This window comes from Lates calcarifer, linkage group LG12, assembly GCF_001640805.2.
Source record: "Lates calcarifer isolate ASB-BC8 linkage group LG12, TLL_Latcal_v3, whole genome shotgun sequence".
NCBI classification, from domain to species: domain Eukaryota; kingdom Metazoa; phylum Chordata; class Actinopteri; family Centropomidae; genus Lates; species Lates calcarifer.
In genome coordinates this window covers 4,528,277-4,542,108 of record NC_066844.1, presented here as the reverse complement: position 1 = coordinate 4,542,108, position 13,832 = coordinate 4,528,277, and the positions used below count along the sequence as shown (strand labels likewise).

The following is a 13,832-nucleotide window of genomic DNA, read 5'->3' as shown; positions in this document are numbered from 1 at the left end:
AACAACCAGACAAAATATGAGCATGTATCACAGATTGGCTGAGAGGATTTCAAGTCCTGACGAGAAATCATCTGTGAATCTAAGTAACTCTCTCCCTGTGTCTCTCGCTGTAGTTGCTGTTGGATTACAGCAGCTCAACCTCGGACGGCAAACAGCTCATTGACTTTCTGTCTCACAGGAAGTCTGAGGTCACGCTGTTTGTTCCTCATAACGCCGGATTCGTTCCAAACCAGGTGACATACAACCTCAACACATCAGTGATTATATATATATATTAATTTGTCAAATAATTGAAAATGTTCAACTCTAACTTTAGTTACTGAGTGGTGAACCTGTGAACCCTCAGTATGAAAACAGCAGTGAAGGGAGGCCGCGTTATTTTAATACAAGTGAAACCAGTAACTTAAACAAGTCAGAAGTATTTTATGTTTCTACTTAATGGTCAGGTACTAATACAACTGGAGTCTGTTAAGTAGAAATTAACAGTTAGTATTACAGTAGTATAACTTTAAAATACATCAGTTTACTGTAAATTAAATTACTACAATATATTGCTACAGCCATTCTTACAAAAGTGAAATAGTTGTTAATATTGTAATTTGTTTTCTGTTTTATTTATCTATTGATGATTTTATTTATTTATTATTTATTGATGTGGTCTGTATTTCTAGTAACTAAAGATACTAATAAAGATAATTATTTAATATTAAGAACATGTTGCTTCTGTTCTTTTTTTTTGCCATGTATTATTTTACATTTAATTTAAAGTAAAACAAAGAACACAGTCAGAGTTTTAATTAAGTGTGCATCACCTACATGTTTGGATTGTCAAGAAATAGACAGATCCACACAGGCTTCATTAAGTTTTTAACCTTTTGCAGCAGATGGAGCCGTCAGTGAAATCTACTCAGTTTCTACTCTGTGTTTCCATGTTTAGACTCTGTCTGCTAGAGATCTCGAGTATCACATCTCAACCAATCACAGCAGAAGACCGTTCAAGGATCTGAGACATGAGGAAGCCATCACATCGAGGCTCGGGTTCAACCTGACTGTTACCCACGGCAACAACGAGGTCAGAAACACACACACACACACACACACACACACACACACACACACACACACACACACACATCATTAATCTAAACACAAAAGTGGTAACGTTTTACTTTTAAGTCCCACTGTTCAGTGTTTATTTGCATGTTATGATAGTACATTTAAACTACAGTGTAGCTATAAGCAGCTACAAGAACATTTTAACTGTTTATTACTGTATTTGTTAAAGAGATACACTTTCTGTTAAGGTATCATTTAAAAAGGCCTGTAATCAACGGCTTTATTAATTGGGTAATGAATAAATTACTAACGTTTTATAGAGCAGTTATAAACCATTAACAAGAACTACTTTTGGGTTGAAAAAAAAAACACTGTATAAATGTTAGTTTTCCATTAATAAAAGGCAATTGGTTTCTCAGCTTGTAATGAACCATCAGTTGAAGTTAAAAGTTCTAAAGCATGAATAAAGGATTCTACAATAATACATTAACGTTTGACAAGTAATTTATAAAGGGATTTTGGTCTAGAATGTTAAAGATAAGTCAAATAGTCCAGTGGAGTTTCCTGGTTTCTCCCACATATTAATGAGCTAAAATACAAACTTTTCATGTATTTGGGTTTTGGGTTGCCAGGATTTTCCACAACCTGGCAACCCAAAACTTCCTCTTATTAATGACTGATTTATAAAACATTCAGCATCCATCGATAGAACCATTAATTAAAGCTCATATACTCTTTTTAATTGCTGCCTTATCAGAAACCAGTCCCACACAGGAAAACGTCTCTAATTATTTGTTTTACTATATTGTCGTTTATTATGTTCATGCACCAGCCCCAGTCCACAGGGGGAGTTACAGTTGTGGTAAATACAGCTTAGAAATGTTTAATAACAGGACTTAGAGGAGCTATTACTTACTTACTGTTGCCACATAGCTAATGTTAGCACTAACAGCTGTTTACTCACCAGTGTAGAGGAAACGTTTTGAGTTGCACCATCACCACCGCTTGCTCCTTCCTGCAAGAAACCACATCCACAGCGTCAGGGAAAACTTAGAATTAACCCCTTTAACATTAAGTGTTGACATGTCTTTGTTTCTTCCCTCAGAGCTATAAACTGGTGGACAAGCGGCTGCTGGTGGAGTGGGACATCCCCGCTGTGAATGGCATCATCCATGTCATCGAGGCCCCGCTGACGGCGCCCCCCCCACCGGTGAGTGAAAATGGTTTGATCCAGAGCATGATTTTATAAGTCAGTTGGCAGGTTTCCATTCAAATTTAGCGCACATTTTTACTGAATTTCACATTATCCTTATGCAAATATTATGAGTCACAAATAAATTTCATCCACAATCTTATCATTCACCCCCCGTTCCCCAGAAGTAGAAGCAGGGCTGTCAGGCCGTTCTAATGTGAGGAACTTAACCGTCTCAGTCCACTCAGATCAGATGTTCATGTCTCTGTTTTGGTCACATCCTCCTTGTTCCTTATGATTATTCACAAAGGGTGTTTCTAATTTGTTGAATTTTACAAAATCATTTTGCATCATTGTTTATATTTTGAGATTTTTTTGAATTTTCTGCGTTTCAACTCTTTTTAAAAGCACTATTGGTGTATGGTGTATACGTGCATGATGTATAAGAGCATGGATGGAAACCAACCTACTGACAAACACTGTTTAAAACCTCATTAAATGTCCATAAATCATCTTAGAAATTGAAAAAAGACACAACTTATGATATAATCATCATAATATAATCCTCATTATCAAAAGTAATTCACGTACTTCCCAATTACTCTTTCGTTTAAAGGCACAATCTGATAAATACAATAAAGCTAATTATTAAAGAATGTAACATATGGGGCATTACTGAGCAGTTTGCTGTAAAATAAAGTCTGTGGAAAGGTGAGAATACACTGATTTTAACAAAAGCTCCAAATATCTCTTTATTTTGACCCCGTGTGTCAGATTAAGAGACAGTGTGGAGCCTCGAGGATTTGGAGGAAACAGTCCTGAGTGCTGCTGTTTTATGTTTTATGTCTGTTTTATGGTCTCCTCCTTTGAGCGTCATCACATTATCACACATCTACACAAGGTCACTGAGTTCTCAGCAGCAGCCAAAGACGCTTCACTGCAGTCTGAGGTCAACAGACTTCAGTCGGGTAAAACAACAACAAATGGTCAAAAATACTCTTCAAACACCAGAGTTTCCCTCTCAGTATCAAACAGCCTCATCACTTAGGGTTTGTGTATAAATTTTGCATAAAACTAGAGGAATTTTCTTCATATTTTGATTTTTACAAAAACCTTTTTCAACTCGTTGACTCAACCAGGGTGTTTTATTTTATTCTGCCTCTTTAATCCTGATCAAAACACTGGCATGAATTATTTATCCTCGTCAAAATAATACATATTTATAAAATCCACCTAAATAATTCAACTGTAAAACTAATGAGCTTAAACTTCACTAAACAATTACAATTTGAAGTACTGTTGAAAAAACGATTTGATACAAAAATGAAATTTGTTAATAACTCTTGTTATATATATGCACAGATCAGCCACATCTGATGTGAAGTGAACAACATTGATCATCTCGTTACAGTACAATGTTCTGCTGGGAAACCTTGTGTCCTGACATTCACCTGGATGTTACTCTGACACGTACCACCCACCTAAACATTGTTGTAGACCAAGTACATGGCAGCAGCAGGGGCCTCCTCCAGCAGGACAATGCTCTCTAGTCAACACCTCGTTGTTGTGTTCCTCAACACATTTCTGTGTGTTGTTGCCATGGGGCGGTATGCTTGGTCTACAACAATGTTTAGGTGGGTGGTACGTGTCAGAGTAACATCCAGGTGAATGGAAGGATGCAAGGTTTCCCAGCAGAACATTTTATTGTTTCAAGATGATCAATGTTTTTCACTTGACCTGTCAGTGATCGATGTATAATCCTCTCAGATCACAGTGTTTAAATGGACATCACTGAACACATCAACCATATTTATACTGGGAGCTACAGATTTTTTTGAATTTCATAAATATTTGAATCTGTTGAATATATTGATATTCTGCTTGTAAATGTATTATTTAACAATCTCAGTTATGACTACATTTTATAGGATGTTGTATAACATTTTATAGAAAAGATTTATTCGCCAAAATGAGCAGAAATGATAATAGAAAGACATCAGATTCTCTTCCTCTCTTATTATTCATGATGCAGATTAAAAGAGGAGAAATCAAACCCATCAGTCAGACCTACAGATCCACTATGTTCGTACTTTTCTCTGTTGTGACGTAGTTTCAGATGAATCCAATCAGATCTCTAACAAAGAAACAACCTGTTAAAAGACTTTCATCATTTTAACTGGCTGAGTTTTTGTCTCCCTCTGGGGAAATAACGGTGGTGGTGATGACCCGGTACAGAGTGTCATGTCTCCATGGTGACAGAGCAGCAAAGTGTAGCTGTTGCCATGGCAATTAGAGCCGGACGGACAAAAAGCGAGTGTGTATGTGACATCCAGTGGGTGAGGATTACAATGGTTTGATGTGACGTCCTTATAAATACTATGAAGTTATTCTCATGTGTGTTTGTGTTTATGTTTGTCATACCTGTCACCTTCAGATCTCCCATGATGCATCCCGTGGCCACACCCACTCAAGCGGCACGGCGTCAGCCATCTTGGTGTCGCTGCTGCTGGTGTGTGTGTTGGCTGCACTCGGCTACTACGTCTTCAAACATAAGACCGACGCTTTCCGCTTCCACTACTTTAAAGTAAGACACACACACACACACATATACAGAGGTAACTGAAAATTGTCAGCTCAGCTCTGTCTGAGAAAAATGGACATCAGCCAGTCATTCACTAAATGTGGATTTGAACTCGTCCAACACCTGCTCTGTTCAACCCCTCAGACTAACACCTCTTACCTAAGATGAGGCAGGAGCTCAGTGGTCACCATTTTGGCTGTGACGATGATGTCATCACTGCTGTGGATCATTTTCTCAGTCAGAGCTGACTTTCAGTTTTTAATGACCTGAGACAGAAAAACCACAAAAGTTTTTATCCTCAAACTTTCTGCAGAAACAAGAGTTGCGCTGTGTGTGCTGGTTACCAGAGCTGTTTAACTCATCTCCTTCAGCCTCAGAACATGAAATATCAATCAGCCCTGGTATTTTAATTAAATAAACTTAGATGTAAATCTCTGAATTTAAACCTGACTAGTAGCTATGTGCTGGCTGGATTGTAGGGAAACTCTATTGTTCTGACAGTAGCTGAACTTATTACCGCCTGTATAATGAGCCTATATAAAATATCACAATGTACAAATCACAGAAAATAATAATTCTACCTGAGGGAACTTACAGACGGAGAAGTCACGAGCAGCACAAAAACCCATCTCATCATGTTTCATCGCTCATAGTACTGTATATCTGAATAATTCAGAGTTCAGTGTATGTCAGGTGTCAGAGGCACCTAACATACCTGCGGGATTTTTTTTTTACTAAAAAACAAACTTGATTTGAGTCACTCAGATAGCTGAAACCTTATATTAACTTCAGATAAACTTTGTAAAACAGAACAAGGACCTTTTGTCCTCCATCACTTCCAGACAGACGTCTTCTGATGGTTTGTTTGAACAGGAGGGATACAAAGTGACTCAGCACTTAAGGCCTTTAGTTCTGTTTTTTTCCACTTACTCAGAAAACAAACTCTGGTTTTCAGACGCCCTGAGAGTTTAAAGTGTCGTGATATAAATTGCATCTGTTATTATCTCAGCTGTGAATTTTAAAGCTGTAGAACAGATTTAAATGTCAGTGTTTGATAGTCTAATCCCTCTGTAAAATGTTCAGCTGCTGGTGCTTCACTGTTGCCCTGCTAACAGCTGACAGAGCTTCCTGTTGTTTCCTCTGTGACAGAATGATGATGAGGACGGCGGTGCAGCCGGCGGCAGGAATAAACCCACACTGGTCTCCATCCCCAACCCTCTGTACAGCGGCTCCAGGGCCTTCAACGAGCCATTCGGGGTGAGTCGACCGGATCTGAACCATTTTGACGTCAGCAGGAGAGTCTGAGCTGCTCACTGGGTTTTTAAACTACACCGCTCCATTCAGACGGAAAACAGCTCTGTGGTAAAACAATGCAAGGGGGCTGTGCTTTGGTTCAGGCAGTGGTGAGAAATTAAATAAGATCCAGAAAGTCCAAAGGCCTCTCAGACACTAAAACACTGCAAAGTTTCTAAAACTATAAGACAACATTTTACAACTGTGAAAACCCATTTTCACCACTGTAATAAAAAATACACTAATTAAAGACCCTGTAAGTCCTTATAATGAGAAACCTCCTCGAAATAATAACTTAGCATCCCACAATAATGACATAGGAGGACTAACTCATTATTTTGAGACACTAAATCATTAAAGAGAACAAAGAAACAAACCCCTGTCCTGATAGTAACACGACAGATTTATAGTGAATATCTGGAAGCACTCAGCTGAAAGAACACACTAAACACATACAACAAAATACTTTAACATAAAGGAATACAATAATAAGAAGCAATGAAAGCAATAAAGAAATATTATAGAAGTTATCAGCTCATAATAGAAACGTCACATTCTCCCATACATCCTGTATCATATGTAAAGAACAATTATGTTAAGATGTATAAGGATATTTTCATAGTCACAAATTCAAAGATCAATCTAGAGGTTTTAAGAGTCAAAATCTAATAATTCAAATGAAAATTTAATTTAATCTGATAATAAATGTTCTTTATCTGGTACTAGCAGAAGATATCGTCTCTGTACCGATCTCTCCTGCTGTGAATTACTTGATGCTAATAACACAAAGGCTGATGTGAGCTCAGTTGCTCATGGTTGGTTTGTTTTCAGATCTTGTCACACACTTTCTAGAACTAGTTTCATTGAAATGTTCCTTAAAATTGGCACAAATGGAAATAAACTATAAAGCAGAAAAATTCCTGTTCAAGCAAAAAAAGTGCAGTACATGTACTCAGGTCTTTGATAATTACTAATGATGATTGTTAAATATCTTTCTTATAGACTGAAGTACAGATTCAGTCTCCTGAATAAATACACATTATATAAAGGAAGATCTTCAGGTCCTTGTTATAATAAAAAACAAATATCTGGACAGGGTTGGACACAAACTGCTTTGTTCCCACTGTTGTGAAGGACACTCTGAGGTCTAGTTTACACATATTTCCTCTATCGCAGAGCAGACTGACCTCACTTCAGTTTTCAGCTGTGTGATTCCACTGCTGTCAGACCTGAAGGCTCAGTTATAAACAGATTTAGAGGCAGATTTTTGTCCAAACATACCATAAATTTTAGTTAAATCAATCAAAGAAACTGCTAATTAATGCATGTTTTCATCCACTACTATTATGCAAATATTAAAAGTTGGTAACAGCTGTGGCTGGAGGTTATTTTCTTGTGTTGGACTTTTTTGACATTTGGTACAAGCATTCACTTGGACTCAATGATGAATTGATTAGATTCTGGTCAGAGTTTGATCATTTCCTCTCCTTCCTACAGGAAACTACTCAAGGGGTGGAGCCAGCAGAACCTGAACCAGAACCTCCAAACATTCTGGACCTGGACCAGTAAAACCAGGAAAACTGGAGTTGAAGCTGTCTGTTTACAAACCACAATAACCTGTTGGCTATATCATGGCTTTTTACAGTTCATCTATATGCAAATAAGAAATAAAAGTCAATATTTTTTATTAGCAATCAATCAAATGGTTCTGTGTAATGTGAAAGTGTGTGATGATTTTCAGGCTCTTTTAGCTTCCAGTTTTGGTTTTATGGCACATTAATTGTACAATATCCCAATATGGTCAGTGATTTAAAAGCAAGTTCAAGAATAATGCTTAACTGTAGATCGGCCATAGAGCTTGGTACACACACAGCAAGGGATTTTTGACCATTCGTGGGCAGAAAAAATCTAAAACTAACTAAATGCAATGGGCATTTAATTTCATTTTTAAGGAGTTATGGCTAATGTGTTAGGAAACACAACATTATAAATTTTGAAGTTAAAGACCAAATGCAAACACTCAAAGGCTCAAAGAAATAACAATTAAGCATCAGAACAAATAGCTCAGGCAAAAATTGTCATTTTAATTAACAGAATGACTTAAGATTTAAACAAGATCCAAACAGCAATAATGTAACGAATAAAAATGGCCAATGGATGCTACAAACAAAAAAATTAGCGGGTAAGCTTGCAGAGCTGGTACTTATAATGCATCTAAGGCTTCTCTCCCTTTAAGACCAATCACAGGCGGCTGCTAGGCGGACCAGAATGAGCCGGCCAATCAGCGTTTTTCTGCAAAGGTTAGTTGACGTATGTCGTCATTGTGTCTCATCATTGGCTACGAACTTCTGGGTGGAGCGCAAAGAGGCGGAAACAGGAAGTCGTAATCAGATTTAAACCAAGTTCGAAGCGTTGCCTCTGTTTGCCAGTACTGTGAGAAAACGTCGTTACCGAAGGGGTCTGGATGCTAAAACAAACCATGAAGACGCCTTTTGTCGTTAATTAAGAGGTCTGGATGCTAAAACAAACTCTGGAGCTGCTTTTTTGTCGAACACGGGTGAGACTAGACGCTGAACACACCTACGGCGTTAAGGTAAGGCAAACGGCGGCTAGCGTTAGCATCAACGTTTTCGGAGAGCGTTAGCATTAGCATTACCGTGTAATGAATTTTATAAATCCCATTATCAGTCGTTTATATCGCATATAAACTGTTGCCCTGATATGAGTTGTGGAGGGTGGTAACTGTTTAGTTGTCTGTTTGTCTGTTTATAACTCTGTTTGCATCTCTTTGCATTTAATTTGCAAACATTTTACTGCTTTATAATTTTGTGCTCCATCTTGATCATTTAAGTTAATTCATGGCGATTTATCATCTCGATGTGATCATTTTGTGTCGGTCTGTCGTGGTATTGCATCGTTTTGCGTCTCTAGCTGGCTGTTCATCACATCTACTTATGGTCAGCTTCTTTGTGGTTGCTTTGCATCGTATTGTGTCTTTGTAGCTTTGTGTCTATTCCAGAGGCCTGTACTACAGAGCGAGGTTACTGGCTTATCAGGGTAACTTCAGGAGTAACTTGGTGACGTCAGGTGTAACTTCCCGGTTAATCTGTACTACGAAAGGTGGATAGGTTTTACCCGGGGTCTGTTGCCATGGTCATTACGCTGCGTTTCTAAACTTCTCCGAGCAGTTTATGTTTGTTGTTAACTCGGTGTTACTTTTACCTAAGTAGCAGATGGAAGAACTAATTTATATTGGTACAACCACTGAGGGAGACTGACTCCGTAGGACGGGGGTTGTCTAAAGACCGTCCGACGCTATAGTATGTAGTATGTGATTTTCATTTCATTATATTATTTTTTTCTCACAATCAAGCCGCAGAATTAAGCATCATTAGTGTAGCATATTATCGATTTCAATAATCCTTTAAATGGGGGTGGGGGGCATTATTATCCTGAAAGATAATATAATGCGACAGACTGTTGTAATTGTTGACTACATACCAAAATATGCAGCATTAATGATGGGAAATATGAATGTTTATCACTTTATGGAATGTTTATATTTCATCCAGGTTCAGATTTCCAATTAAGGTTCTAGAGAACATTTGACAAGTCTCCCTGGCTTTGTTGACAGCCGCAGTTTTAAATTGTGTCGTTAGAGTCTCTTTAAACTTCTCGTAAACCGACAGAATTAACCTGCGCTCTTCACCTGAGAGATACGGTGCACGCCCGTTTTATGCACGCGCACTAACTCCGAATAAGTTAACACTGACTCAATTAACCTTATCTTAATCACCGTCGTAGTACCGTTTAACACGGATCGAGGCAGTCAAGGTTTGTCAACCCCCAGTGTCCTTGATAACCCCGAGTTAAATCAGAGTAGGTTAAACTCCCTTCGTAGTACAGGGCTCAGGTCATCTAACGTTTCTTTGTGGCCATTTTGTGTTTCAGTGTGGCAGTTAAGCATCTCATTGTGATCATTTTACAACACAATTTTTTGCCTCTTTGTCGGTTTGTTTGTCTTTGAAACTTTGTGGTTGTAATCTGTCCATACACTGATCATCTGTTGTGTATATTATTGTTTAGAAATTTGTTTGTGGTGACTTGAGATTTTATTGATTGGTGTCACGTTGCGTCAGCAATACAGTCATTACATTCAATGGCAGCGATACTGCCCTCAGCACCTCATGTAGTGCATTGCAGTAACAAGTGAACATAGTTTCTCTTACAAAGTCTCTGGTTTCATGGTTTTATACGTCGCATGGACATTAAAATTCTGCATTGATCATTTTTTATGATCAACATCATTGCTTATGTTGACTAATGTTTTCAGCCCTAATTGATTAACCTCAAGACTCAAACTGTGATTGTCAATGTTCTAATATTAAGTTTTCAATGATGTATTTTTCTACACTGTTTGGAGGTGAACTATTCTTTATTAATGAGGTAATTCTTTTCTGTTGTACTTGTGTTTTCCAGGTTTACTGGTTCAGCTGCTGCAGCATGGACAGAAACACCAGCTCTCACCTTACAAACCAAACAGGTATGTGTTCTAAAGATTTACCCAGTCTGAAAAAAATGTGTTGAATTATTGTTAGTAACAGTGCTTTTGTTTAAATCCATGGTATTTAATGAGTTTAGTGTTGAATATAATAACTGATTAATTATGTCTATAAATTGTCAGAAAATGGTACTAGTTAAAGTAATTTTTAATAGTTGTGAGTTAATTTTCTGCCTATGGACTATGATTCCTCCAGTTGAGAGACAATTAATATAGAAATTTAAGATTTAAAATCTAGTTATTTTTCCCAAATATTTATTGTTATTGAATCCTAAAGATGTGATGCTTTTTCTTGTCATATGTGACAGTAAACAGCCCATTTTCTGAGACATTTGGAAAATGTTTTCATGGTTAAACTGTTGATGAGGAATAGGAGTAGTGTATTGTACTTTATCCTTGTATATTTCTAATTTTTATTTCCTCCAGGTGTCACCACTTTGTCCATGATCACAGAGTGTCTTCATACAATTAAGTAGTTCTGTGAAACCAGGACTGAGGCCTCCAGGTAATTAAGAAACAACTTTACATCAGCTGTCCAACACAGAGCACTGACATTTAACTGTTAATATTCAGTAATTAATTTGAAGTCTGAATAGTTTGATTTGTCACAAAAGACTTCACTCATTATTAAAATTTATATACATAGTTCATGAATGTACAGTTCAAAGAAAATGAAGAATTTAAACATCAGCTCTCCCTCTCCTTCCTACTTGTTCTATCTAACTCTCTCTCCCTTGTTCTCTTAAGCCTGGGACACACTAACAGATTTTTAAAATCTTATCAAATGTAGAAAATGTGAGAGACCACTCACATGATGACAAATAATGTCAGATTTCACAGCTTTATTCTTAAAGTGTGTGATGTGCAGAGAGAAGACCAACACAGCTACTCCACACATTAACCGATTCACCACCAACAACCAGAGTCTGGACTCTCAGAACTCCAAATCTCACACGGTCAAACAAGACTTTAGAGTAAATAAACATGGCGGATGACAATGTCTCTTGTTTGTTGTGGTTCCGTCTTTAGACAGCTTGCTTTCTGATTGGCTATCATTCCACGTGACAGTCCACAGAGTGCATGCTCAGTGTTCCTCCCACACAACATTAATCTGATCAGAAATATTGAACATGTTTAATATTAATCGAGGCGGCTCAGATTGTCTTCAGAGCAGATCAGGGAGGGTAAAATCACTCTGAACACACCTCACACCACAGGTTAATCTGACAAGATCATCTTTAGAACCAAAGGACAATCAGACCTTTGCTGACTTAGATCAGGATGGGGTATTTTGGACCGATTATCTTTTGGTGTGTATCCTGCTTTATTCTTTCTCCCTCTCTTTCTCATTAGTACAGTATCCCATAAAGATGTGAAGAACTTATTCAGGTCAATGTCACACTAGAAACACTGTAATTTTGCTTCATTTTGGCTTCTATCCACCAAATTTAGTTCAACTGACTTTAGAGAAAAATCATTTCCATCCACCGCTGTATATCAGGAGCTGGTGGAGTCAGTTCTCCAGTCAGAGCAGCTTCTTCTGTCTTTGTGTCTAAAGCAAATTTAACTCTTGGAATAGTTCTGATTAGTCCAGAACCAGTTAGTCCACACTGGTTTCTTTGTAGATTTAGTGTCTTTTACTTCTCTGTCTTTTGACTGTTTGAAGTTCAGTACCAAGAAATTCTGTGTGCTTTTATTTTGATGTGTTAAGTCACACCTTTATATTAATGTTTGTTGTGTTTTTCTCCATAGGATTCAAACTTAAACCATTAAACCACAGAGAGAAGAGACAGATGTGAAGACATTTCCAGAAGGTCAGTGTTAGTTTGTTCTTTCAGTCTGACTCTGTCATTATCTTAGCTGCAGTTTGACACTTTAACTTGTCTGGAACAAATAGCAACAAATTAAAACTGCTTAATTAATTTGTCAGTTTTAATTAGTATCAATTAATGTTTTTCAACAATGTAGCTACAAAAAGTAAGTTTAAAAAATATGGAAAACAAATATATTGAAGAGAAAATACAGAATAGAATAGAAACCTATTTAATAAATATAAACCTTAAATAAATAGTTCTAAAAAGTAAGAATGAAATAATTTTAAAATAATTTTTTAACCCTCAAGGAATAGGTGCAAAAATAAGGACAAAACATTTAGGTTTACACAGGTTTGTATGAAGCAAATTAAAAAAAAAAAAAACATAATTTATGTACCAGTAAGGCAGTAACACACTAGTTACGACAAAGTAAGAAATTAATATAAAGCCTTAAAACATGATTTGTATAACTTCACTTACAAAATAGAGAAATACAACTCAAAAGTTTAGAAGGACACTTATTAGATAATTGTTATTCCAGACAACATTTGACCACAAGAAAACACTTGATAGACCTGGTCAGAGTTAGGGTTAATGTAGTTATGAGTACGTTTTCCAAAGATCAACATGTCTACGAAGCATCTTTGTGATCACTTAACTGCTTGTGATACAATTATTAAGTCTTTGGAAAATGTGCCCATAACTACATTACAGATGGTGGAGAAAAGTGTTTTCACTTGAACAACAGGAAACCAGCAATTTTACTTTACAGCAGTTAGCTACTGGATGTCTTTGATCTAATTGACAGCTTCGTAAAACTTTTCTTTTCTTTCATCCACTTCAGGTCTTCAGCTGCTGCCGTCTCCTCCTGCAGAAACAAGAATACCCAACATGTGACTTACGACACATCTTAAAGTGGCTGTCTTACCTCTGTTTTCCACAGACACACACATTTATATAGTGCAATATCAGTGCCCTTTTTTTTATTTTTGCTGTTTTAACACTGAATTTCCCTGTTATGACACTGATAAAGTATTATCTTACTCAAATAAATGCTTCTGAAAACAGAATATTTTGCTACTCTGTTTAATATTGTATCAACGTGAATGTTTTTAACCACTAACCATTTAACCACGCCATACTATACCATGACATTTTTTGACACTTTTTGACGGTTTTTGAGGCCATACTATACTATGACATTTTTTGGTGATTTTTGATGCCATACGATACTATGACATTTTTTGACCATTTTTGAGGCCATACTATACTATGACATTTTTTGGTGAATTTTGATGCCATACTATACTATGACATTTTTTGACACTTTTTGAC

At 36.9% G+C, this 13,832-nt stretch overlaps 1 protein-coding gene and 2 long non-coding RNA genes across 4 annotated transcripts in view; 2 read left to right on the top strand and 1 right to left on the bottom strand.

Moving 5' to 3' along the window:
- stab1 (stabilin 1) overlaps window positions 1–7,845 on the top strand; it is a 64,263-nt gene extending 56,418 nt beyond the window's left edge. Inside the window, 6 exon segments of the mRNA XM_018686399.2 lie at window positions 114–233; window positions 938–1,072; window positions 2,162–2,266; window positions 4,683–4,832; window positions 5,979–6,086; window positions 7,620–7,845. Coding sequence (XP_018541915.1) covers window positions 114–233; window positions 938–1,072; window positions 2,162–2,266; window positions 4,683–4,832; window positions 5,979–6,086; window positions 7,620–7,691 — 690 coding nt within the window. The 3' untranslated portion in view covers window positions 7,692–7,845.
- A 694-nt stretch (window positions 7,846–8,539) lies between these two features.
- Window positions 8,540–13,567, top strand: LOC108889775 (uncharacterized). The gene is made up of 5 exons (XR_001962047.2): window positions 8,540–8,715; window positions 10,602–10,665; window positions 11,110–11,188; window positions 12,436–12,497; window positions 13,342–13,567. It is a non-coding gene; the product is annotated as an uncharacterized LOC108889775 (long non-coding RNA).
- The window catches only part of LOC127143137 (uncharacterized), a 39,923-nt gene continuing 38,618 nt past the window's right edge, over window positions 12,528–13,832 (bottom strand). For both annotated transcript variants that reach the window (XR_007814355.1, XR_007814356.1), the window contains exon 5: window positions 12,528–13,365. This is a non-coding gene — a long non-coding RNA (uncharacterized LOC127143137). The remainder of the gene's footprint in view (window positions 13,366–13,832) is intronic.